The sequence below is a fragment of the Puma concolor genome, chromosome A2 (genome assembly GCF_028749965.1).
Source record: "Puma concolor isolate L17-30 chromosome A2, mPumCon1.1.hap2, whole genome shotgun sequence".
In the NCBI taxonomy this organism is placed as follows: domain Eukaryota; kingdom Metazoa; phylum Chordata; class Mammalia; order Carnivora; family Felidae; genus Puma; species Puma concolor.
Window position 1 is genome coordinate 43,018,136 of NC_141668.1, and position 24,980 is coordinate 43,043,115.

At 43.9% G+C, this 24,980-nt stretch overlaps 1 protein-coding gene across 3 annotated transcripts in view; it reads left to right on the forward strand.

Annotated features, from left to right (window-relative positions):
• The window catches only part of AOAH (acyloxyacyl hydrolase), a 168,282-nt gene that overhangs the window by 50,910 nt on the left and 92,392 nt on the right, over window positions 1-24,980 (forward strand). For all 3 annotated transcript variants that reach the window (XM_086692545.1, XM_025929252.2, XM_086692554.1), the window contains exons 6-11: window positions 7,893-7,952; window positions 13,376-13,446; window positions 20,155-20,215; window positions 21,273-21,343; window positions 22,256-22,304; window positions 23,526-23,574. In XM_086692545.1, coding sequence (XP_086548671.1) covers window positions 7,893-7,952; window positions 13,376-13,446; window positions 20,155-20,215; window positions 21,273-21,343; window positions 22,256-22,304; window positions 23,526-23,574 — 361 coding nt within the window. The remainder of the gene's footprint in view (window positions 1-7,892; window positions 7,953-13,375; window positions 13,447-20,154; window positions 20,216-21,272; window positions 21,344-22,255; window positions 22,305-23,525; window positions 23,575-24,980) is intronic.

The window sequence follows — 24,980 nt, forward strand, 5'->3', positions numbered from 1 at the left end:
CTTGACCCTCATCTTCATCTAATTAGTCACCCATTTTAGAACTCAGTTCACAAGTCATTTCCTCTGAGAAGCTATTCCTGATGCCCTAACTTAAGCCAGACCCTCCAAACTTCTTATCTTTCATCATACCTCCTCCTTTCAGAATGTATTACAGTTATAATCAAACAATTGTACATTATGCTACATAATTATAAAATTATTGTTTAACATCTGCTCTAAGATATAAACTCCATGAGAACAGATAACCTAGCTGTTTTATTCCCCAAACACATGCTGTTCCCTGCAATTTCCCCAAAGCCCAGCACAACTCACTGTACTCATTAATCATTTAATAAGTATGTGTTGAATGAACACTATAGTGCACAGAACAATGCTCCCCCTCCAAAGAGGTCCATGTCGTAATCCCCAGAATCTGTGAATGTTACATTACATGGAAAAGGGGACTTTGCAGGTGTGATTAAGTTAAAGACCTGTAAATGAGGGAAAATTATCCTGGATTATCTGGATCAGCCTGATGTAATTAAAAGGGTCCTTCCTTATAAGAGAGAGGGAGGAGGGTCAGAATGTGAGAAGAAAATATGACAACAGAAGTAGAGTGATGAGGCCATCAGCTAAGGAGGGGGTGCAGCCATTAGACACTGCGGAGGCCACAGATTCCCCCTGGAAACTACAGACTGTTAGCCCAGCTGGCACCTGGTTTTAGCTTCCTCAGACTCATTTCAGACTTCTGACCTCCACGCTAGGAAATAGTAAATTTGTGTTGCTTTAAGCAAAGTAGAAAACTAACACAAATTAATTGTGAAACCTTGGGCAAGACTTATCTAGCAACCTGAATGCAAACAGAATAATAGTCAAACAACAACAACAACAACAATAATAATGATGGATTATGTTGCAAAACGATTGGCCTAAAACAACCCAATGACTGAACCACACTCACTATCTAACTAACCCAATGATTTGCTAGAAATCATGGGGTTAAAAAGTAGGACAATTTCCTGTAATAAGAACAGTCCATAGAGTCTAGCGCTGGAGAGCTTCCTCACATACACAGACGCCAGGGAAGAAACAGTCAAAATGAAACAAAAGTGTTGGTTGTGAAGCCTTGGACAATTCCAGCACTGGCTCTTTGACTTTTTATCTCTAAAGTGGGATGAGAACTCTTAATCCCTGCCTGGCTGAGTTGGTATAAAGTGTAGAGATGCAGCATAGACAATGCCTGGGCACAGACGTGGCAGCATTGAAGAAAGAACCTCTGTCTGTGCGCATTGATGCTGCTGGAGGTGATGGTGGTAAAATCAATGAAAATAATGTCAGGGGGAAAAAATATTGGGATGGGAAGAGTGCCATTTAAAATAATGCTGTTTAAAAAGCTGTTGTCTTGGGGAAAGGATGTGGATAGTATGATTAAATATATTGATGGTACTAATAGGAAAGAAAAACATTGAGCTAATGGTAAAATGAGTGTGAGGAAGAGATATTCAGTGATCAAAGGGAATGGATTTAAATATAGTGGCTTTTTCTTTTACATTTTCCTTCCTCCCTTCCTCCCTCCCTCTCTCCCTTCCTTCTTCCCTCCCTCCCTCCCTTCCTTCCTTCCTTCCCTCCCTCTTATCCCTGGAAGAAGAAAGTGGGATGAACTGACTTCATTCTTTCCACACATCTAGAAATCATAAATGCCCTTCAGAGCTGGGAATTGTCAGAACATGAAAATCAAATTGGGCTTTGGTGTGCCTTATCCTACATATTGGAAAATAGCCACTGTAGGATACAGCGGAATGTAGATACAATAATAGATGAGCAAATCCTACCCAAAAGCCAGATATGACACTATTTGATAAAACCTTACAAACAGAGGAGCTTCCTGCCTTTGTCTTTTTACTGAATTGAAGTCACCTCAAAGCACTTTTCCCCCCTTTCTCTTGGCTCTACTAGTCTGCCTTACTCGGCAGTTATTTATGTACTCACTGCCTCCAGTGGGTGGTCAAATCCTTGGAGATAGCTTCTCTCAAATCTGGCTCCATTTGTGAATCAACTTATACAATTAAATTTAGAGGTGTGGAAAAACCTGTCCTAATGAACTTTTAGAAAAGATCCGAATAGATCAGTGATCTTCCCCCACCCTCAACACCTCCCCACCCCTGCATAATGCCTGCTCTGGGACAATAAAAAACATGCATCTAAAATCTTCGTTTCACTTCCCAGGGGCTTTCTCCTTTGTGGGAACCTGTCACTGCTGTCAAAAGTGTGAAGTGAAAAAAAGGCACTTTCTGTAATTTTTAAATCTACTGCTGCTATAATTGATAGTAGAGAACACAATCACTAAAAATTATTCACGGTAGAAACTTGTGCCTAAAAATACTATTTCTCTTTACTTCCTTCACTCCTAAGTGTACCAGAATTTAGTTCTTTAACATCACAAAACCTGAGAAGACCCAATTAGTGAATGTGTCTTGTCCAATTCACCAATACTCCCAAAATGTCAAGAGAAATTATACTGAATTCTGGAGAATCCCCGGTACACTATCTTGTTTACATTTTCCCCTCCGTAGACAATACAATGCTATGCTTTGGCTGAAACATTTAAATGTTTGGGAAATGCTTTTCTACATAGTACTTCTTACCACAAAGTGGCTGAAAGCCTTGAAAATACTAATGTGTGTTATGGCTCTCTCAGAGGAGTATTCAGTTCGCAGATTTCCCAAACTTTTTTAACTTAAAACAACTTTCTTGTCTAGCATACCTATTAACGTCCCCCAAAGGGGGATTAAAAGCATGGGTTTTGTGCCAAAAGGGTCTGAACTGAATCTGGATTGTGCCACTCATTGGCTCTGTGACTTTGAACTTTATCCACTCTAAGACTTAATTTACCTCATCTATAAAATAGGAATAATAATAATTATTACTTAACTCTTGGTACGTTGTATTCTAATTACATTTTATTTCCGATCTTCTCTCCCAGGTTATAACACCCTTGTTGAGAAGATTATGTCTCATTCACTATTACATCCCTAGTATGTAATATGTCACACAACATAGACAAACAATAAGTGTTTGTGGAATGAATGAATAGAACGAATGATTGCACAAAGCAATGACTGACTGAACGTCTATTTCTTTCTCTTTCACTATCAGTCACATGCTGGCTGTTATGCTTGTACATGAGTTTCACCGCAGGTGCGTAGGTCCCTGGTATACAGAATCAGTTCTCCCCCTGACCATGTGATCCTTTGAGTTAAACCATCCACATTCCATGTGAATTTCCCTTGCCATTCCCTTAAGCCTCAGTGAAACCTTAGAAGTCAAATTTCCTTGCCTGTGTTAAAATTTTGGGCTTATTTCATTCTTAGAAAACGGTGTGGCAATGGTGGGAAAGGAGTTGAAGCCTAGAGACTTCAGTACCATTAGCTCTGCTTGCAGAACGACCATGGTTACAATATGTAACCTCTCTGTTTTCTCATCTGTAAAAGGGAAAAATAATGCTTTCCTCTCAGGGTGGCTTTCAAGATCATGGAAACAATAGCATACATTTTTGGAGGCTGATGTTGTAATTACTGTAATTTTTCCAGCTATGTGTTGGTGGCATAACAACCCAAAATAAGTATGTCAATTGTTAACACTAATGCCATGCTTACTATATGCAAAGCACTATTCCAAGTACTATTTTGTTCAATAGTCACACATGCAAATGCTGTTATGATCCCCATTTTGCAGATGAGGAAAGTGAGGCTTGGAGTGCTTAAGTACCTTGCCCAAAGTCCCACAACTAGTAAATGGCAAAGCTGGCATTCACACCCACAAACACTCTAGAGTCCAAATGCATTTCAAATAGAAAATAACAACGGAGACCATGACCTACTATATATTTAAATATCTTCCACTGAAGATCAGTAGTTACCAAGCCTCTCCTCTTGTCTGAAGACTTTGGGCTGGCTCTGGTTTGGAGGAACACTTAAATCATTCTAGACGAAAGTGTTCCGTGAATTACCATAGATTTGTGTTCCTATGTGCTCTGATGATGTTGCAGATGGTCAGCCTCTCTGTTCTTGTAGCCTACTACGACACCATGCCATATTATCCTTGGAATTTTCCAAGTTCTTGAGTAAAGAAATCCAACATACATATCCATGGTTCTTCAGATTCTAAGCTCCCATGCTGAGGGCTTATATCTTGTAAGCCTATGTAAGGGCCTCCTCGGTAACCCACTCATGAGGATGTTAAATAGACCCTGAAGGGAATTTGAAGTGGGAATAAGGGGGACACTATAACCAGAGGGAGAAAGTAATGAGAAACTGGAAGGAGTTAACCATAAAAATTTTGGGATCAAATGAGCACTTCAGAACCAAGCCCCTCATTGTTGATGGAGAATCTGCCCATGCCTCAGAAGGTTGCTCTAGCCGAGTCATAAACACCAGTATGGCTTCCAACCAGCAAAGTTTTATAACCAGCTCACCATCTATTCCCAAGTTCTCTCTCCAACCCCCAATTACAGTTGCATCTGCATTCTGGAGTTTTAATTTTTCAGAGGACAGAAGAGTGGTCCTCATACTTTAGAAACGATGCCTTAAGCAGTACATTGCCAACAGTTAAAGGTTACCAGGGAAAGATAGCAATTATCTTCATTTGCACATTGCTAACAATTTGCCCATTTGCCTATCATAATGACAAGCAAAAAATGAGCTTTTCCAAATGTCTTTGAATCCTTACATCCATTTTCTTCTGGGGGAAAAAGATCAGGCCTGGTATCTAGATTCTCTTTTCTGTGTTGGCATTTGTGCACTTGAACTGTGGAAGAAAGTGGTGCTCTGGTTGAGCCAGTCTAGATGAACCTGCCCTCGGGCTCCCAGGGGCAACCCCAGAAGCATCGTCACTCACAGCACTAGGGGGTCAGAAGGCATTTGGTGAAGCACTTGCCACTTGGCTTTTTGTTTGTTTGTTTGGCTTGCTTGTCTTTGTCCCTAACTACACATTGATCCCCTCAGAGAACTGAGCTGGATGAAACTCAGATTACGTCTCTGAAGGGGATCCAAGCGGCTTGTCCTATGAAGATTCTGCCAAGGCCATCTCTCTGGCCCCTTGCACTTGCAATGCTCATTCCTGGTCTGTCTCCTCACCAGACTGGCAACTCTGGGAGAGCAGGAATGTCTCTTCACCACCAGATCTCCAGGGTCCTCACTGCATCTCTATGCTGGAAGCGTGTTTTTGTTTTGTTTCAGTAAGAAACAGGGCAACATATATTGAGTTCTTCTTTACAAAGCATTTATTGGTGAATTTGTGCTCATTATTGAAAATTTAGAAAACACAAGAAAGAACCAAAAGGAAAGAGTTGTCACTCACAAGTATGATGGCCAATTTCTTTGCAAGACTTTTTTTCTGTGCATGTAAAATCTAGTAGCCTGTTTTCCTGGGTTAACATAATATCATAACTATTTTCTTTCACTTTTTATTTCCATATGTGTTGAGCACCTAGCATGTAGCAAGGACTGTATTAGGCTTGAGCTGGGCTTTAGAACAAAAGAGGTATTTCCAAGGCAGAGAAGCAGAGGGCATGTAATTAAGGCAGAGGGGCACCAACAGCATGTTTCAGTATCGCAGAGAATGACTTTTAGGTTAACGAGAGCAGCCAAGAAATGGCACCACAACACAAACTTGCACTTAGATCTAGTGTCCGAGATGATTAGATCTCTGCCCGAGATGCTGACTTTCCAGAGAGTTTCCAGGATTTGTCAGAATTTCCAGAAAAAGCCAAAATTGCATTCATGCATCTATGTTTTTAAAGTGAGGATTTCAATGGTCTGTTTTGTCCCTGTTGTCAGCCGATCAGAGTGGACTCTGGGTGTGGTGATGGAGCCCAGTCTGCAGGTGCCAATAAGGCTGTACCACAACTTTGACCCTTTGTGAACTGATCCTAAGGAAGTCTAGGGAGTCCTAGGGAGAGGCTGAACGACCAGACCTGTGGTGGGGACACTCAAGGGCTCGGGGGCACCATTGTTCACCAACCGACACGTTAGCGTTTCAATGTTTTAAGAAACATACATTGTACGAGAGTGTCCTGGTGACCAGACTGACCTGGAGAGCAGCCTCCTTTCTCAAGTAGCTAACATGCGCTCTTAGATGTCAGCGGTCCTGCTGCCTCTGACACAAGAGCCATGGTTTGCCATCCTTTGAACTTGAGCTGGAGGAGTGTGATTTGGGGCAGAAACGAGGGAGAGGGTTTCAGAGCCAGCCCGGAGAGGCTGTGCTGTGGCTGGCTTTGCTACCTTCCTTCCTGAAGCCCCTGCTGGAAAATCCATTCCAACCCAAGTTCACACTGAGCGTTCATTCCTCTGCCCATGTTCACCCAGCATGGCTGAGGTCTTCAGAATACTATGGAGCTCTGTAATGGAAGAAGGTGTCTCCCAGGAGGGAAGAATCCACAACAGAGTCAAGCAGGGACACAAGTCCTGAACATGCATTAGCAACAATGGTCACATCTCCCAAGAGGCCTCTCCTGCTGGTAGCCACCTCCAAGGTCCCATTCCAGTACCTGTTTTTTCTTTTTCTTTTTAAATGGCTATTTATTTATTTTGAGAGGGGGTAGGGGCAGAGAGAGAGTGGGGGGCGGGGAGAGAATCCAATTAGGCTTTGTGCTGTCAGCACAGAGCCCATCGTGGGGCTTGAACTCACAAACTGTGAGATCGTGACCTGAGATGAAACCAAGTGTCAGATGCTCAACTGACTGAGCCACCCAGATGCTCCTGGTACCTATTCTTTCTGTTTAAATGCAGGGACAATGTCCTCAGTTTCCTGCAGTAAGAACCATGACACTCTTCCCTAATCCAGCTTCCTTATCGATTAGGATAAGGGGAAATCTAGGGCTGAAAGACCAAAGTTTCCTAACCAACTTATCAATTATTGAGCTGGGGATTACTGGGGAAGGCTCTGGCCTAGGGCTTTACATGAATGATGTCCCATCATCCTCACAGCACCCTTATGAAGTAGGTGGATATCAATTCCCATGTTGCAGATGATAACAAGAGGGCTCTCTTACATGTGAAGGACCTCTGTGGATACCGAAGGGCTCAGAGTATAACTTGCTCAACTAATAAACAGCAGAGCCGGGGTTTGAACCCAGATGTGCAAACCATCACCCATGCTCAGGTCTCACAGAAAGCAGCACGAGGAAGACTGTGGCAGGGTCAGGACGTGTTGGGAGCACGAAAGCTCTGGGAAGCAGTGCTGGGAGCAAAGACCCCCCCCCCTTCACCCCCAGGGCTACTTATCCCCCAGACTGCCCACAAGTCTACAAAAATGGAATTCTATAACAATTGTTACTGGTCACAGTTAGCAAACTCTTTATACTTGCAATGTAAACTAAGAAGATGCACTTGGATGCTCTAGAAATGGTGAAAAAAACGGGGATGTTGAACTGGAAGAGGAGGTGAACAAGAGACGGGGGTGTTACCTTGCATTACGCAGGTTCACCGTTGGCCACCTCCTGCCGTGGCGCCTCCGGACCCAAGGATCGGTTACTTAGAGACATCAGTAGCTCAGCAGGCAGAGGTTCAGACTATGTCTCTCCAGACACTGGCGCTGCGATCATCAGCCAGTTTCTTAGCTTTTCTGCTTCTCAATTTCCTCATCTATAAAAAGGTCATCTCTCTCAGAGCTGTTGTGAAATTAAATAAGACCGTGTTTGCAAAGTACTTAGCACGGCATCTGGCACAGAGCAAATCCCTTAATAAAGATGGTTATTAGCATGAAATTGCCTTCTTGTGAATTATTTTATCACAAATGTACGGGATAATCTCTTCACTGCAAACTTACAGACTTTAAAGATCCTAACTTTGGAAAAGACATAGAAAGGAAAGATGAGACACAAGCCGTAATGTTGTCTAACTTTGTTTTTGTAGGAGCCATGGAAATTTACACTAGAGAAGGCGAGACAGATTGTCAAGAAGTCCCCAGCTCTGGTAAGCAACTGAGGAGAGTGCCTCTGTTCTCCTTGACGCATCGGTCTTCCCCCACCCCTGCTCGCGTGCCCCAAAGACCAGGGGCTACTCCAGATCCAAGCCCGCTCCCACCATTGTTGCAGTGAGGTTGAGGTAGGAAGGTGAGCCCCTCCCCCCTTTTTCCGCAGTAGTGTTTCTCAATCTGGGCACTCCGGACATTGGGGCTAGTTACGCCTTTGTTGTGGGCACCCTCCTGCACATCACAGCAGCATCCCTGCCCCCCACCCACTAGACGCCAGCAGCCATGACGCCCTTCCCCAGTCATGACAACCAAAACTGTCTCCTGCATTTGCCAAAAGTCCTCTGGGACTCACAGTTGAGGAGTGCTGCTCTCCAGTAGACCATTTTGGAGGAGGCTGTATCCTCCTGCCCCTCCACTTCCTAAATACTTGCCCTTGAGCTGAGCCTCGGTTTTCCTGTCAGCAAGATAGAGACAGCAGCATCGTTCCTTTCTCAAAGCATAGGTGTGAGAACCAACAGAGCTGATGTGTGGCACGCCTGGAACTTACCAAGCACTTAATCAATACCATGTTTAGTTTAAATCATTTATCATGGAGTCAAGTATGGGACTTAGGCCCTAAATGCAAATCAGCCCCAACGCAAAAAGGAAGCAGAAAAGAAAACCTTTAAAGAACCAGGTTTCCCTCGAGGCTGAAGGTCCCGGCAATAAGGAAGCATTCATCAGAGATGAGAAGGCACTGCCCGGCCCTCGTCCTTGGCTTCTGTCTCGTCACCTTGCTCGCCACTCACCCTGATGCGATACATCTCAGGTGGTATTGATTTGGCAACACAGAAATAAGGAGGAGGAAAAGCCCTTACGGCTCGCCTTGCCAGATCTAGCAAATAAAAATAGGGGATGCTCAGTTAAATTTGAATTTCAGATAAACAGTGAATAACTTTTAGTGTAAGTATGTTCAGTGCAATATTTTATCTGGCAACCCTGCTCATGGGGGGCAGATGGGTTTTGATGTAAGGCTGAGACGTGGTGAATGGCACTATTCGGGCATTTCTACACAATCAACTAATCAATCACAATGTCTGTGTTGCCAATCATTATTTAATTCAGTGAGTAATTAAAGGCTAACAGCAGCCAGTTTAGCTAATCTGCTTAAGCCATTGAACAAGAAATTGAAACACCACATGAAACCCTTGACCACCTTCAGAACTCTAAACAAAACTAGAGAACAATACAGTTCTTCTTTCCTTCTTCTCAACATGCCTCTAGAAACTTACTCTCCCAGCGTTGTTAACTTCACTAGCAAAAACTGCCTTGGCATTAGCTCAAAGGCTAATTAGGATTTTACAATTTTTCATTTCTGTCATCAGAGTTGCAAGCATAAATCCATGGAGCAGGATTCCAGTAATTCCTTGTGAAAAGCCAAAAAAAAAAGTTTTGGTTTTTTTTTTCACCCAACAACAATACGAAACTCCTCAAAAACCTCTTCCAATGTATTTACCCTCTGGACTTAAGCGATCAAGGAAAAAGGAATCAGAAAATGCAAATAAGTGTCTCTGAATTACTGCTCAGATGATATTGGCTGCAGTTAATTCCACTGTGATGGCTGACATACCTGCAGACCCAGCTAGGATGCAGAAAGCAGCACACAGTAGGTTGCATGTCATTTCAGCGCAGTCTGTTAGACTGGGGGGAGGTTAAGTATTGTTGAAGGGGATGTTCCAGAAAACATCTGCATCTCAGTGAGGCTGGCAGAAAACTGAGCATCTAAGGGCTTAGAGTACCTGAGTTATGGAATCAATTTATTTAACTCTCACAAAAATTCATACACAATAATATTTTTGTTATCAACCCCATGTTACAGATGAGAGGAGTAAAGACCAGATATGTTAAGTAATTCACTCATTCCATATAGCTAGTAAGTGAGAAACCCATCATTTAAATCCATATCTAGCTACTTCTGAGTTCCTACCTTCTCCACTATGCCAGTAGCTCTCAACCAGACCTCCTCAGTACTAAAATTTCAGGAAGCACCATTCACATCCCAGGCTATGTAGATATTAAAACTGTGCAGTGCATGACCTGTGCAGCTGTACATGACATCCCTGATTGAAAACCTACCAACTTAATAGAATCATCCTCCCCAGTGCAATTAAACCCAAGCAAAATAATACATGGCAAGGGCTGCAAAGTACTTCACCATGTGGAAATTCAACTTCAGTTTGGCTGTGTATGCAAGAATAGTTTTTCTCTCCCCTTTGGCCTTCTGTTTACCCCAGTCACCACATTTTTTCTTTATTCAACCCCTGTGTATTGTTCTGTACTCATTTAACACCCTGGTGTGTGGAAAAGCTCAAGATACAAGCAGAAACCAGTTTAAATAGATTGCTAAGTGAAGATGCTACATGACCCCTGTGCCCAGGGACAGCCCAGATTGAGACTTTCACTTAAATGGGATTACGTGCAGCCAGATGCAATATTTTAAAACCATTGCTGAATCAATCACAGCCTACATTTTGCCTCTGTCTAGCAAAGTTCAAATTGAAAGGAAGGGGCTGGCACACTACAAGGGAGGGTTGCAGAAGTAACATCCTTCTGTGTCTGTCTCATTCCTCTTTGCAAGTAAATTAGAAGAGGTTAGTCTTTCCCATATCGTGGACTGAAAGGACTGGGTTATTAAGACTTCTGTCTCAATGGGAGGAGTTCGGGGTGGGGTTGGGGGTGGGAGACGTCCCTGGGCAAGCCCCATGATCTATTGTCCACATCCTAGACTGAGTTTCTGCCCAATGAATGTCAAAGACAGCTGAAGCCTTCAGGTTGAATTCTGATAGTGAACAGCTGTGCAATTATAACATTTTATTCTATTTTACCTCTTGTGCGATAATTATAAGACTGTCCATATAATTTTTTTTGATGAATTGGTTACATCTGTGTTAAAATCTACCTTGTCATTAGGTTAATTAGACCAAGGCCTTCAGATTCAAGTAAATATTAAAAGATGTAGCTCGAACATTCAAATGCAACCTGACTTTGAACTCTGAATGTGTCTCTATTTCCAAACTGCCACCAATGTTTCAGTATAATTTTATGCTGGCTTTTGTCTGACAGTCTGTCTACAGCCGGGTCTCTGGACTCAACCTTGAAACACCCCTCCTTTTCACAACCACCCCCTCCTTTCATCTTTACAACTATGGTTCCCAACCAGTGGCAACTTTGTCCTCCCCAACCCTCCCCTGAGAACATCTGGCAACATCTGGGGACATTTTGGGTCTGCTTGCATCTAGTGGCTAGACCCCAGATATACTGCTAAACATCCCACAAGGCACAGGACAGCCCCACAACAAAGAATTGCTCAGCCCAAAATAGCAGTAGTGTTGAGATTAGAAACCCCAGGATCAGGCCTCAGGGTGTTTATCTGCCAACAGGTCCATCTGCCCCAGCTCACCTCCTCCAGGACACCCTCTCACCCCCAGAGTTATCTTTCTAAAATACAAATGTGATCTCTCTGCATAATGTCTTCAGGAATTCCCCACAGGATAACACACAGTGCAGCATCCTAGACTTGTCCTAATGTCTCCTTCCCTCCATGGTTCACCATGTCCTCGTGGCTCCCTACACACCAGCCAGGGTGAAACATTCGGCCGCCCCCCGAGGGGCCACACCCAGCATGATGATACTCCCATGGCGTCGCGTGGGAGGCTCCCTGTGCCAGCAGCCATGCTTCTCCTGCTTTGGTGATGGTTCCAGTAACCTGGGACCATGGTGAAATGTGGACTCTGCTGTGGGGCCTGAGACTCTGCATTTCCCAAAGCTCCCAGACAAGGTCAGTGCTCCTGGTTGGTGATCACATTTGCATCAGCCAGGAGCTAGAGCAGTGGTTCGCAGACTTCAGCAAGCACCAGAATGACCTTGTGCAAGCTATGCAAACACTGGTTCCAGGGAACCACCCCAGGCTTTCCAATTCCTTAATTGGATCAGGGTGGGGCTCACACATTGCACCTGTGGCAAGTCTGTGGACCAGACTTGGGGTCACAAAGCCTAGAACATCTACCTTCCTACTTGACTTCTGGCTCATCTCCTGCCTCCTCCTCTGGGTTCCTAGATAGCCACGTTAATGCCTAGACCTCTGCAAACCTCACAAAGCATGCTAAGAGCTGAGATACTCACCCCTCCACCCCACTAGACGGTGACTGCCGTGAGGACAAGGACAGCCTCTTCTATCTCCGTGTCGTGCATATGGATGGAGGCACAAATCAGGATTGTTTCTCTCATCCTAGAAAGTTAGGCAAACTTCACAAAGATACTTAAAAACTTCATTTATAGGGGCGCCTGGGTGGCGCAGTCGGTTAAGCGTCCGACTTCAGCCAGGTCACGATCTCGCACTCCGTGAGTTCGAGCCCCGCGTCAGGCTCTGGGCTGATGGCTCAGAGCCTGGAGCCTGTTTCCGATTCTGTGTCTCCCTCTCTCTCTGCCCCTCCCCCGTTCATGCTCTGTCTCTCTCTGTCCCAAATATAAATAAACGTTGAAAAAAAAATTAAAAAAAAAAAAAAAAAAAACAAAAAAAAACAAACTTCATTTATAATGTGAAAAGGAGGTTGCCTTGTTCTCCTCTGCCAGGGTTAATATATCACCAACACCATTGATACAACTCATAGCCACCTGAAGGACTCTGTAGGCTGGCAAAATCAACGATCTCTCCTCCTTCACTGATAAACGCTACTTTCTAACTTTTCTACCGTGTTGTCTTTTTCTTTCATCTGAGGAAAACATCATGGAAACCACAATCACTGTAAGAGTACCACCCAGTGAAAAGCCAGGGCTTTTAATTTGTCCCACGGCTAGAGAGTTCTGGAAACTGCTGTCTGAAATCCCTTGCTCAGGAAGCTTGAGGAATTTCATCTGCACACCTCACCTGCCCCCACTTCCTGCCCACCACCCCCGCCCCAGGGAAAGGGGACTTCCTTCTTCCTTCTCCCCAAGCCATGTCTCCCCATTAGTCTTTATTTTCTCTCCTAATAGGCTGGGCTTATTCTATTTGAAAATGTTCTTTGTTTCAAACCCTTTCCCAAAGCCCTTGAGTACAAGGAGGGAGAGGAATGTTGTTGCCCAAGTGGGATGGACCACGAGGGGCCAGATCCTCTAGGGAAGAGGTGGAGGATACGTGAAGGTAGGAGTGGCTGGCTGTGTGAGGAAGGGGGAGCCTTCAGGCTGAGCCCCCAGCAAGAACAAAGGCACAGAGACGGAGTGAATATGGAGTGTGGGCACAGAAACAAGAAGTAAATTAAGTTAAATACAATGGCCCAGTTTCTGAAGGAAAGAGGGTCCAGAAATCCAGACTATAGGGCCGGCGGGAGAAGAAGGGCCTTTACAAGTTGTGGGGCCATTCCTTGAACTAAGCAACTTTTTGTCATCTTTTTTTTCTCTCCAGAAATATTCCAGAAGCAGTGCTGATATTTGTTCCCTCCCGTTTTTGGCCAAGATCTGTCAGAAGATTAAATTGTATGTATACTATTTCTATCTCCCCAAGTATTGGCATGAGATGGCATCTTTGGTTGTCTCTGTTTTCCAGTGACTGAAATGATCGCCAGATGTTAAAAGCGTCTTCCTGAAGGGGAAAGTGTTTGCTGCTCATGACTTGTACAGAGACTAAAGGACAAATGAGCTCTGAACAAATCATTTTGGAAATACACTGCATAGTAGTTATCTTTGAACCTTAAGGCCTGACTTCTATCCTGGGCTGGGACCCGTGAATCTTCTGGGCAGCCTGGTGCACACCCGTGCTGCATGTGGGGACAGCCCCTCCTTGCTGTGCAAGACACAGTCAAGGCTGGCAACTCGTCATGGAAGGGACTCAACATCTTTAGTGCAAGGCACTCATGAGGCTAGAAAGGGACCATTTTATCACAGGGTGCAACCTATTACCTAAAGACTCTGACTCAGATGTGTCTGAACAGGGTTGCAAATACAGAGACAATGTCCCTGGGGCATCTAGGTAGCTCAGTAGGTTGAACATCCGACTTCGCCTCAGGTCATGATTTCACGGTTTGTGGGTTCAAGCCCCACGTCGGTCTCACTGCTGTCAGCACAGAGCCCGCTTCACGTCTTCTGTCCCCTCTCCCTCTGCTCTTCCCCCGCTTACGCTCTCTCTCTCAAAAATAAACATTTAAGCAACAACAACAAAAACACTGTCCTGAATTCCCATGACCTCCTGTCTCCGTTTAAAATCCCATACCCCAGCTCTACTCTGAGTCTGAGGTTGTGCTGGGTGTCATAGGAATCACTGTCCAGAACTTTAAAAGATGGAACGGTGTGCTAAGAGGGTCACATAGTACACGGACGTTGCTCTAGGTGCTGGACATGGAGCCTGCAAACATTTCAGTATCCAGTCCTCGCAATTCCATGAAGTAGAGATTGTTATTATTCCATTTCACAGTGAAGGACCCTGAGTCTTAAAGAGATAGCTTCTCTCGGCAGCCAGGTGTATCTGGTCCTGCCTGGCTCTCCTTGCGAGGGCTTGGAGATGAATTGGGCTGCACATCTGGACTGAGAGGCTACAGTAGTTTCTTAGGGTAGCTGTAATAATATACCTACAAAACTGGGTGGCTCAGAACAACAGAAATGTATCCTCTCTCAGTTCTCAAGGCTGGAAGTCTGAAAGCAAGGTGCTGGCGGGACTACTCTGAGACTCTGCTCCGTCTGAGATTGCCTCCAAGATACTGGGTCAGATCCTTCCTTGCCTCTTAGCTTCTTTTTTTGGTAACTTTTTAAATGTTTGTTTATTCTTGAGAGAGAGACAGAGTGTGAGTGGGGGAGGAGCAGAGAGAGAAGAAGACACAGAATCTGAAGCAGGCTGAGCTGTCAGCACAGAGACCAACACGGGGCTCAAAGTTACGAAACGGTGAGATCATGACCTGAGCCAAAGTCGGATGCTTAATGGACTGAACCGTCCAGGTGCCCCAGTTTGCCTCTTAGCTTCCGGTAGAGCTGGCAATCCTTGGTGTTCCTTCGCTTGCATGTGCAACACTCAATCTCTGCCTCCAGCCTACATGGCCATCTCCCCTGTTTGTCCACCTTTTCCTTTTATAAGAACAGCAGTCATATTGGATCAGGGTCCAGCCTAATGGTGTCATCTTAACTCACAATATCTACAAAGACCCTATTTCCAAACAAAGGTCACATTCACAGGGACCCAGGGTTAGAATTTCAACATGACTCTTTGTGAACATTCAACCTGTAATAAGAGGCACTTTTCCTACATTTCTCCATCCTTCATCTCATGAGTTTCATGGCAGCTACATCCACTAAACATCTTCCCTCTGCTGTGAAAGTTCCCCAGGAGAGGACAAAACTATCTTCTGACCTATATTCAAAGCTTGTTGGAGATCCAAGAGTTGAAAAACTTTTCCTGGTTCATCTGCCCACATGAGCTCCTGCAAGCCAGCTGTGCAAAGCTGCTGGCCTGGGTCCCAGAAACAGTATCAACATGACTTTTCATGAATAGGGGTGGACACAGCACCAGGACATGGGCAGTGGAGGGGAAATAGAAGACATGAAAGAAAATGCTGGAAGGCTGAGATGCAGCCAGCTCCCCAGGTCCCCAGTCATTTCATCATGCCTAGATCTTGCTGAATTGAGACACCTGTCCCCTTCTTGCTGAAGGCATCATTGCATTTTCTATGTCAAACGTGGGCCAGCAGGACCCAAAGTGACAACTCTTCAATTGAACCACCTTTGAAAAATTGAATTCAAGAGCATCTGTGGCCAGGGATTTTCCTGGCCCAATTTAAAAGGGAAATTTTTCTTTTATGAAAAAGCAAAAGCAGGGTGCATTTTCTTTCTAAAAATCATTGTGCTTTGAATATAATTTGCACCAGAACACAATTTATTCAGTGCTTTATGGTTTACAAAGCACATTTAAATGCAGCCTCATTTATTCTTCAAAACAACCTGTGGCTCAGTAATAACAATAACTGAAAGTTGGATAACTGGACAGTAAGGTCTGTGCACCAGGAACTCTTGTCAATGCAACTTTACAAGGCAGATGGCATTATTGTCCCCTATCTAAAGAGGTAAAGTCTTTTTCCCAAGGTCATGGAACTAGTAATAAATAAATCTGACATTTGAATCGGCAGCCTGATTGCAAAGGCCATTCTCAGAGCCACCCAATTGTCTGTCCCTCGACTCTTAGCCCTACTTTTAGATGAGCAAGTAGGTTCTAGCACACTGAGTGTCTGAGCCACTAAGCACAGTGAGCAGGTGGTAGAGACAAGACCTACGTGTCTTCTACTAGATAATCCTTTGATAGAATCCCTTCCTGCAGGAATGCCTTCCTGTTCTGTGCCTCTCCCGCCCGCATCCCGTTTGGTCTAATGCCTGCCAAATGCAGTGAGGTATCTCCACCGTGGGAAGTTCTCCAGCTCTGCTACTAGACGTTGGGCTCGCCCTTAGTACCCTGAGCTCACCGGTGCCTGCTCCTGCATCAAGCTCTGGTACTGCAGCTTCCCATCAGGTTCCCACATACCCACAGCTCCTGGAGATCAGGGACACCATTCTCAGCAAAACTTTTATCCTTGAACTTACCACAGTGCTTTGCAATTAGTAGGGCATAAGTCAAGAAAAGACACTATTTTATTGTGTAAGATACCAGACTACTACCTACTATGGGGACAATCAAGTTTTTTGTTGTTTTTGTTTTGTTTTGTTCTGGTCAGCATTGACAGTGCCTACATACTATTTTTTATCGTGACAATGGCAAGTCAAGAGAGTCCCCTCTTAATAATCTCTTCTTTGTATTTAATTTCCATATGCATTAACCCGCCTATGGATCATTGCACGTAAACATGGACAGACTATCCTATCCTATGTTAATTCCCTGTAGTTCATCATTATTTTCCTTGCCGTTTTTAGTTGTTCCTTCTTCCCCACGACCTACTCCTTCCAACCATGTCAGTCCCCATCCCCACGACCAAGGTGAGCCATGGTGTATTCTTTCCTGGTTTTCTCTGCTCTCATTTCATCTTGCAGGGATGCGTGTAATGCAGCCACATGCATATGAAACAGACCCATTCCCAGCCCTGGAGTGCCGCCTGGGACTCAGTTGTGAGGCAGCTACATGTGGAAACTTTTTTTCTCCCTAGTTTGCTTTTGTTGTAATGCCCCAATTTCATGAAATGCTTTTAGGGAGTTTGAACTTGAATAGCTACTCTATTATGTAATGAATAATATTCACCTGCAATTACAGTTGCTCACTGGATCAAGCCTGCTAGCTCAACAACTGGCAGTAATGAGCAATGGCTCTATTGGAAATATGTTTTACATTCGTCCCCGAGTGGGTGATTAGCTGCTCCAGCCAACAAGACCATTGGGTAGAATATTGTGTCCCTGGAAATCTGAAAACCTGAAGAGGGTCCATGGATTGGATTTGAGATGGCTCCAGAAACTAAAATGTCATAAGAGCAGATGCCTGACTCCTATTTGCCCAGCCCTAGAAACTATCCTCGGAATAACTGTTACCACTGCACAAAATAACAAAAAGAGCTCATGTTTTGTGAGTGTTTACCACATCCTAGGCATGGATCTTCACGCTTCACATGGACCACTCACTTGGTCTTTACCACAGCTCTAGGAAGCAGACACGGATACTGGCCCCATTTTACAAATGAGAAAACACAGGTACAAAAGATGAAATGATCTGTCTAAGGTTATATAGCAAGTAGAGAGCAGACCTGGGATTCAAACCCAGAGAGTCTAATTTCAGAACCCAGAACTATGTTAAGAGGCTTCCTCTGACTTTTCTTCTAGAACTCTATGTTGTACTACGTCTCTGCTAGAACATTCTTTACCCAATTACATGCTTTGAAAATGCTTTCTCATCCTTTAAATCTCAACTTAAGATCACTCCCTCCCTTGTATAGTATTAGAAGTGTTTTCCCTTTTGGTGCACAACACTTTATAGCATTTTCTCCATCATACTGTAGTTATCTATTGATGCATTGTTTACTGCTACCCATCATTAAGCTCTTCTGGAAATATATTCTCCCCTAATATCTAGTATCATGTCTGGTGCACAGCAGAGATTCCAAAAATGCCTGTGGGATGAATGAATGAATGAATGAATGAATGTTCCAGCATACAACTAGACACCTGTAAGGATATATGAAGTATCAAATTTAGATACAGTTTTGCACAGGTAATGTTAGTGAGCGTCAAACAATGTCTTATCTAAAACCTTGGAGCCGGATGTGATCGGAAATTCAGAATTTTCCGGATTTTAAGAAAAGTGACATATGGTGCATATACCTTACGTCACCTAACACTCTCAGTACCTTCTGAGAAAACACATTTGTATTTCAGCAGTGAAATGTATAAATATTCACACTAAGTAGGGTAAAGCCTATGAATTGCCTTCTATCAGTTCAGATCAAGTTTTCCACCAATGAATTTTCTGCAAAGTTAAAAAAAAACTGTTTTCATAGCTGTTTGGATTGGAGACTATGAATAAGAGATTGTGGAGTTTATATAAATTGCAGTTTATGCTACTTTGAATGACCAATCAACCCCCTTGTGTCTAGAATGTATAGTTTTGAGGGGCACCTGGGTGACTCAGTCAGTTAAACGTCTGACTTCAGCTCAAGTCACATGGTCCCTGAGTTCAAGCCCCGTGTCGGGCTCTGTGCTGACAGATCAGAGCCTGGAGCCTGCTTCGGATTCTGTGTCTCCCTCTCTCTCTGCCCCTCCCCTACTCGGACTCTGTCTCTTTCTCTCAAAAATAAAATAAAAACATCAAAAACAATTAGAAAGTATGGTTTTGGTTAGTTACTTTGAGCCTTTATTTATTTTTTTTTTTTAAATTTTTTTTTTCAACGTTTATTTATTTTTGGGACAGAGAGAGACAGAGCATGAATGGGGGAGGGGCAGAGAGAGAGGGAGACACAGAATCGGAAACAGGCTCCAGGCTCTGAGCCATCAGCCCAGGGCCTGACACGGGGCTCGAGCTCACGGACCGCGAGATCGTGACCTGGCTTAAGTCGGACGCTTAACCGACTGCGCCACCCAGGCGCCCCACTTTGAGCCTTTAAAATAAGCAGATGAAGTTTAATTTAATGAATTCACTTTCTAATTCTAGAGGCAACTCGTTGTTTCTTCAAACTCTCATCCTCAGGATGGCAAGGGAGGCAGACTGACTGTGACCTTTCACCCAACACCTTTCCCAGACTGAAAATATGACTGTTTGGGTCTATACCCTGTGTGTGTGTGTGTGTGTTTCCTTCTTTTCTCAACTAAAGACTACGATAGCTGTCCAAGAGGTACATGGGGGAAATATGTACATGGGGAAAAAGTACCTACAGAGGCCTACCACCTAGACTTCTGGTGGGACCACCATCCCAGAGTTAATAAGACAGGCTCTGTGATACCAATTAGTCTCCGTGCTGGCTCTTGCTGAATCCATTTGCCTTGAGGCTCTCACAACTGCTGATTCAAAAGACCATTTAACAAATCCTGTAAAGCATCATGTTGCTCTCTACATTCTAGGCTCTAAAAATAGCCTCAGCCTGCCATATGATGGCACTACCCTGCTACCCCATAAGAGAGGGAAAGCGGTGTTTGCCCTGCAGAAGCTGGGACAAGTTTGGTAGGGAAGACGCAGGGGGAGACCCTCACTTGGGGGGGGGGGGCGTCTGTGGCTTTAGCATGAATTTGCTTGGTCATCAATCACATCAGAGTCTTTGGTTTTCCGGGCTCATGAATGGGAGTGAACGTTGCCAGCTAAAGCGCCTCAAGATTCTTAGAGTTAGTGGTTTAAAAGAGTAGAATTTTAAGAAAAGACTTCCATCACAGAATGTGTAAAATGGCACAAATTCAATCTGTAGCGCTGAGCTCATTGGACCAAAAATGCAGTCTCCTTCTTTTCTGGGCATCTCAACCTCAATATCCCGTGTTCTCCAAAATGTTGATTCAATTGTTTCATTTCCCCATATGGGCCAAATTAATATCAGAGAGAAAATAGTTCTAATTAGGTGGAGAACAGAGATTGGCAAACTTTGGCGGGCACTCTTCCATATCATGGAGGCACTTAATTTTATTTTTAGAATGGACTTCTATCACACATACTCAACACAGCCATATCTGAAATGTCTCTGTTTGTTTTCACAAACACGGTTTCTTTTTTTTCTTAGCTCACCAGCTGTTTTGTTTTCTTTTTTCTAGAGCTATAAAAAATTCTGTGCCATTCAAAGATGTAGATTCAGACAAATACAGTGTTTTTCCAGTAAGTATTGTTAAGAGTAACCAGATGTTCATTAAATATTGTACTGCTTTCTACAAATATATTTCCTTTAATAAGACAAGACTGAATTCAATTTGAATGTATTAATTATTTGATAATGCACTATTTTATGATTGTTATGGATTTTTTTGTCATCTTAATAATACATGAACCATCAGAGTAGGTCTTAGGCTGAGACTGTTTTTTGTCTCCTGAAGCCATCCCCAGCTGGGTGTTTCAGTTATTTTGAAAGGTATTGAGAATTATTTGGGAAATTCTTAAGCCTACTTTTAGAGCATGCGTGTGTGTGTTTATGAGTGTGTACATGTTTGACTTCGAGCACATTGGATATCAGGATGTTCGCTGTGAAAGCAAACAAGCAAGTAACAGATGTAACTCCCCAAAGTTGGTGGGATTCTCAGATATGCTACCTGGGAATGGGGGAAACAAAAACATTGTTTGACATTATCATGACTCTTGATTCTTTCAAATCAAGGATCAAGGCAGGTCAATCACATAATAAATCCACACAATTAGCCAGTTTTGCTAGAGATTTTGAAATTGTCCAGTAAAACAATTCATCATTTGACCAAATAAAAAAAAAATTGCTTTGGAGGCTAAGAAGACTGGTGATTAATAAAGTTCAGAGAGTTGGACGTTCCTGCTGTTTGTGGAAGTGGACACACACACACGAACACATGCATGTTCATATATACACATGTGTGTGCAGCATGCATCCACATAACCGCACCTGTGAGTACACACATGCCCACATACATACACATTCACACACTTACACTCCCATGCACTCATGTATGGCACACACCCAACAGCACATCCACACCAACTCACACACACACTACCTGGTATTAGCCCTGGTCACCTCACACAGCATGTCTTAGCATATTAATCTTCATTTTCTTAGTAATCTCTAGTGTTCCTAGACTGCATGCAAATTAAAAATTGCACATGTCAGTACCCCTCAGACAGCTCTGACTGTCCTTCCTCATGGATAATAACAGTGGAAATGACCCTTCCTGTGTGTGCTCTTCAATTTCAGACGCTGAGGGGCTATCACTGGCGAGGGAGGGATTGCAATGACAGCAACAAGATGGCATACCCGGGCAGGAGGTACGTCTCCACTGGTCACTGATTTGGAAAATTACCTTCTATAAAGGAGGCCTGAGGCATAATCCCATCCCCAGCCTAGGGGATTTGTATTTACAGAGACAAGGGACCTCCCTGTCCCTACTGAAGTAAAGCTCGGTGAGGAAAGAACAGCATTCGTTCATCATCTGTCCAGGAAATGCTCATCGGGCACCTGCTAATTGTCAACACTCTGCCTCATGTTGGGCAGTAAACAAAATGGCAGAAGGGCCTCCTCTCACGGAGCTTACCGTCTAGTGGGAGAGAGAAGCAAGGCAGCAGGCTATGGTGGACATGTGTCTGGCCTTCTGCACAACTTCTGCATGCAGGACTGAGCCCAGAAACAGCAGCCTCTCCCCCTAGGAGTGAGGACAGAGGTCCTGTGAATGGCGCACATGTCACATTTTAGTCCCAGGTTGATGTTCAAAAACTGGATATGCCAAAAAAAGGGGGGGGGGGCGGGGATATGCCAATCTTCATTTTAGCTGTGATTACAGAGCCAAAGCATTCAATTTACCAGATGTGTGGGATTTTAGAGGCATCACTGTAATGGCTTCGCCTATGTAAATAAGGCGGACGGCAGATTCATTCACTCTGCCCATCAGCACTGTTCCACAACAACACGGTCCATGAATATAGGCCGTTGTTAAAAGGCTGGATTTGGTCCAGGGTGCCCAGAAAATATCCAAAATCAAGATCATGGCAACAAGGCCAAGTGGAGGCTTCTGTGTGCCACTGACAATAATGTGTGTCACTCCTCTTTGAAGAACCTGTTGTCTATCGGTGACACTTCATTGAGCACTCATTCACTCATTCATTCATTCATTCATTCATTCAGCTAACATTCGCAGAGCAACAAGTATATGCTGAAAACCAATTTTGATGTTTTCCTCTTAGACCAGATAACTGGGATGTACATGAGGATTCAAACTGTAATGGCATTTGGGTAAGCAACTAAATTCAAATTTAACCCTGTTCTCTTGCTTTCTGCCCTCCTTAAAAACCTATTGGCTTTAGTCAGACCTAAAGAAGGAGGTGACAGACAAAAGCAAATCTTTTTCTGCAACTTGAAAGAGGAGGATAGACTCCAATCGCACATGATGTCAGTGATGGGATGAGAGTTGAGGGTCTCTCAGTCAAAGCCCCGTTAAGCTTGTCTAAGATCACCCACCGCTAACCCCTTTATTCTGTGTTCAGTCATAGGACATTAAATAAAGAACGCTGTTACCAAATGGCGACCCAGCTATTGGAGCAAACCTCTTGCTGCCACCACGCCATCCAGCCATTTCTTTTCTGTCTCATGAACCTAGCCAGGCAGGGTGGAAACTCCCCAGTAGTTACCCCACTACCCACCTCTTGAGGCATCTAATGCTGGTGCCCCAATTCTCTATGAATATCAGATTTTCAGCTTTCAGGCAGAAAGAGGGAAGAAAGGAGGAAGGCCAAGCACTTACCTGAAAACAACAATGGCAGCAGCCCCACGTTTTGTGAGGTCTTGAGCTAATATAGGATTTGAGAGTCCTCATGAAGGAAAAGAATACCAAAATACAAAATCAAGTATGAAAATACATAATTAATTAGAACAATAGAAGAAATCCCAACCAAGTACTGGAGTCTTGGAAATTCAGGTCCCTTGGAAATGGTAGGATGTGCAGCAGCATCCCTGGCCTCTACCCACTAGATGCCAGTCACTCCCCCTCCCCCTGTTGTGACATGTCTCTAGACATTGCCAAATGTCCATGGGGGGTGGGAGTGGGGAGGGATCCAGCCCTGGCGAGAATCGCTGCTCTGGAAGCATCAGTCCTTAGGAAGTGGAGATGTCAGGACACTTAGAGGTCCAGCTCAGAGACTGCAGAATACACACTGACCTGTGGCCCCATCACCCGGTGGGTCCACAGCGCCCCCTCGCGGTCACACTGCAGCACTCCAGATGCTGCCCTGAATCTGCTAGTCCCGCTTCTGGATCCCTCCTCATTCCTGCCCCAGCTCCTTAAAGCCCACCTCATTTACACAGTGTTGCTACGTTGAATTAAGGGCTCAAAAGACATTAATGGGTTTTATCCACCGATTTGCCTTTGTACTTTTTAAAGCCATTAGGGAAGGCCTCAGTGTATGCGTCTCATAAATCTTAAAACAAAGAGCTAATCTCATCATTTCTCTTTTAAAGGGTGTTGATCCAAAAGATGGAATTCCATATGAGAAGAAGTTCTGTGAAGGTATGAACTGTAAATTCGTGTGATTATTACAACAGGACACTTTTCTAGACTGAGTCAGATTGAAGGGAGCAGACCACCCAAAGTGAGGAAATGCCTGATGCTACAATTTAAAGTTGACCATTTGACCTTTATTTTCATGAAAAAATCAGAAAAAGACATGAACAAGATTGCAGAAAATGGAGACAGGAGAAAATGGATCTAGAAAAAGCAAAACTGAATTTGTTTAACTGACTCCTTTATGTGGGGATTGGAAACCATAACGATCAGGCCAGAAAGGGCTGTAGGATAGAGTACAAGGTAACTGAAATCTAGCACTTCTCCAAATAAGAAAACAAATAGAGGTGATCATTTCTCATATTCTTCATGTCCTTCTCAGTAGACTACAAGGTCAGACATCCAGGCTTATACTGACTGAGTCCCTGTGTCAACTGGGCTAAAGATTCGTATCTGGGTGACTTGAGGGAGACCTCCAAGTTACAGCCATTGAGAGTTCCCAAAGATAGCTGAGCAAAAGCTCTGCATTCTAAAGCCCAAATTCCCCAGACATCTGAGCTACCAGTACTGTTAGGAGAAACCTATAATCACCGACACACTACTGAAAATATGCTCCTGGTGATACCTAAAGTATCTCAAACAATACCCTCTGGTAGCACCACTTTTTATGTTTATGCAATGCTTTTCCATAAAACTTAAAAGCATTTCAATCATTTGTTCATTCACTCACTCACTCACTCATTCACTCATTCATTCATTCATTCATCCAACATATATTTCCTGAATACCTATTCCTATTCTGCACCAAGGCTGTACTATACTTGGCTCTGAGTTTTCCTGGGCAAATGTGATACAGTCCTTGCCCTCAATCAACTTAGTCTAATTGTCTTTAAAATCTCAGAGGGGTAGAAAGGGAATAGAAAATGTAAAGATTCAGTGCATAGTTTGCAGTTTAGAAATGTTTATTGGATGAATAAACAATGAATGAACAAATGACTAATAAATAAATAAACAAACTCAGATCTAAGTGAACGATCTTCATGTGAGGCTCTGGGATCACTGTGGGAAGCCTCTTGGACACCCCACATCCCAAGCCCTCCTGAATGTCCTGGACCTTCTCAGTCCAGGTGCTCAGTCACTCAGCATTCAGTCCGAGAACTAATTGTCACCGATGCCCAAGGTAAGGAGCCACTGAAATGAGGCTAGACAGTCCTCCAGCATGATTTGGGGGATTTGGAGCTAGGGGAGAGAGGCGTCCCTGACTCTGGGAGGCATCAGTTGATTCTTTCAGCATCTTAAGGGATTTAAAAGAGTACATGCATCACCCACGGGTAAATTGATTGTGTAGATGGGCCTCAGAAGCAGATTCAGTGATTCCTAACCTCCAAATAGGCCTGCGCAGGTACCTTTTT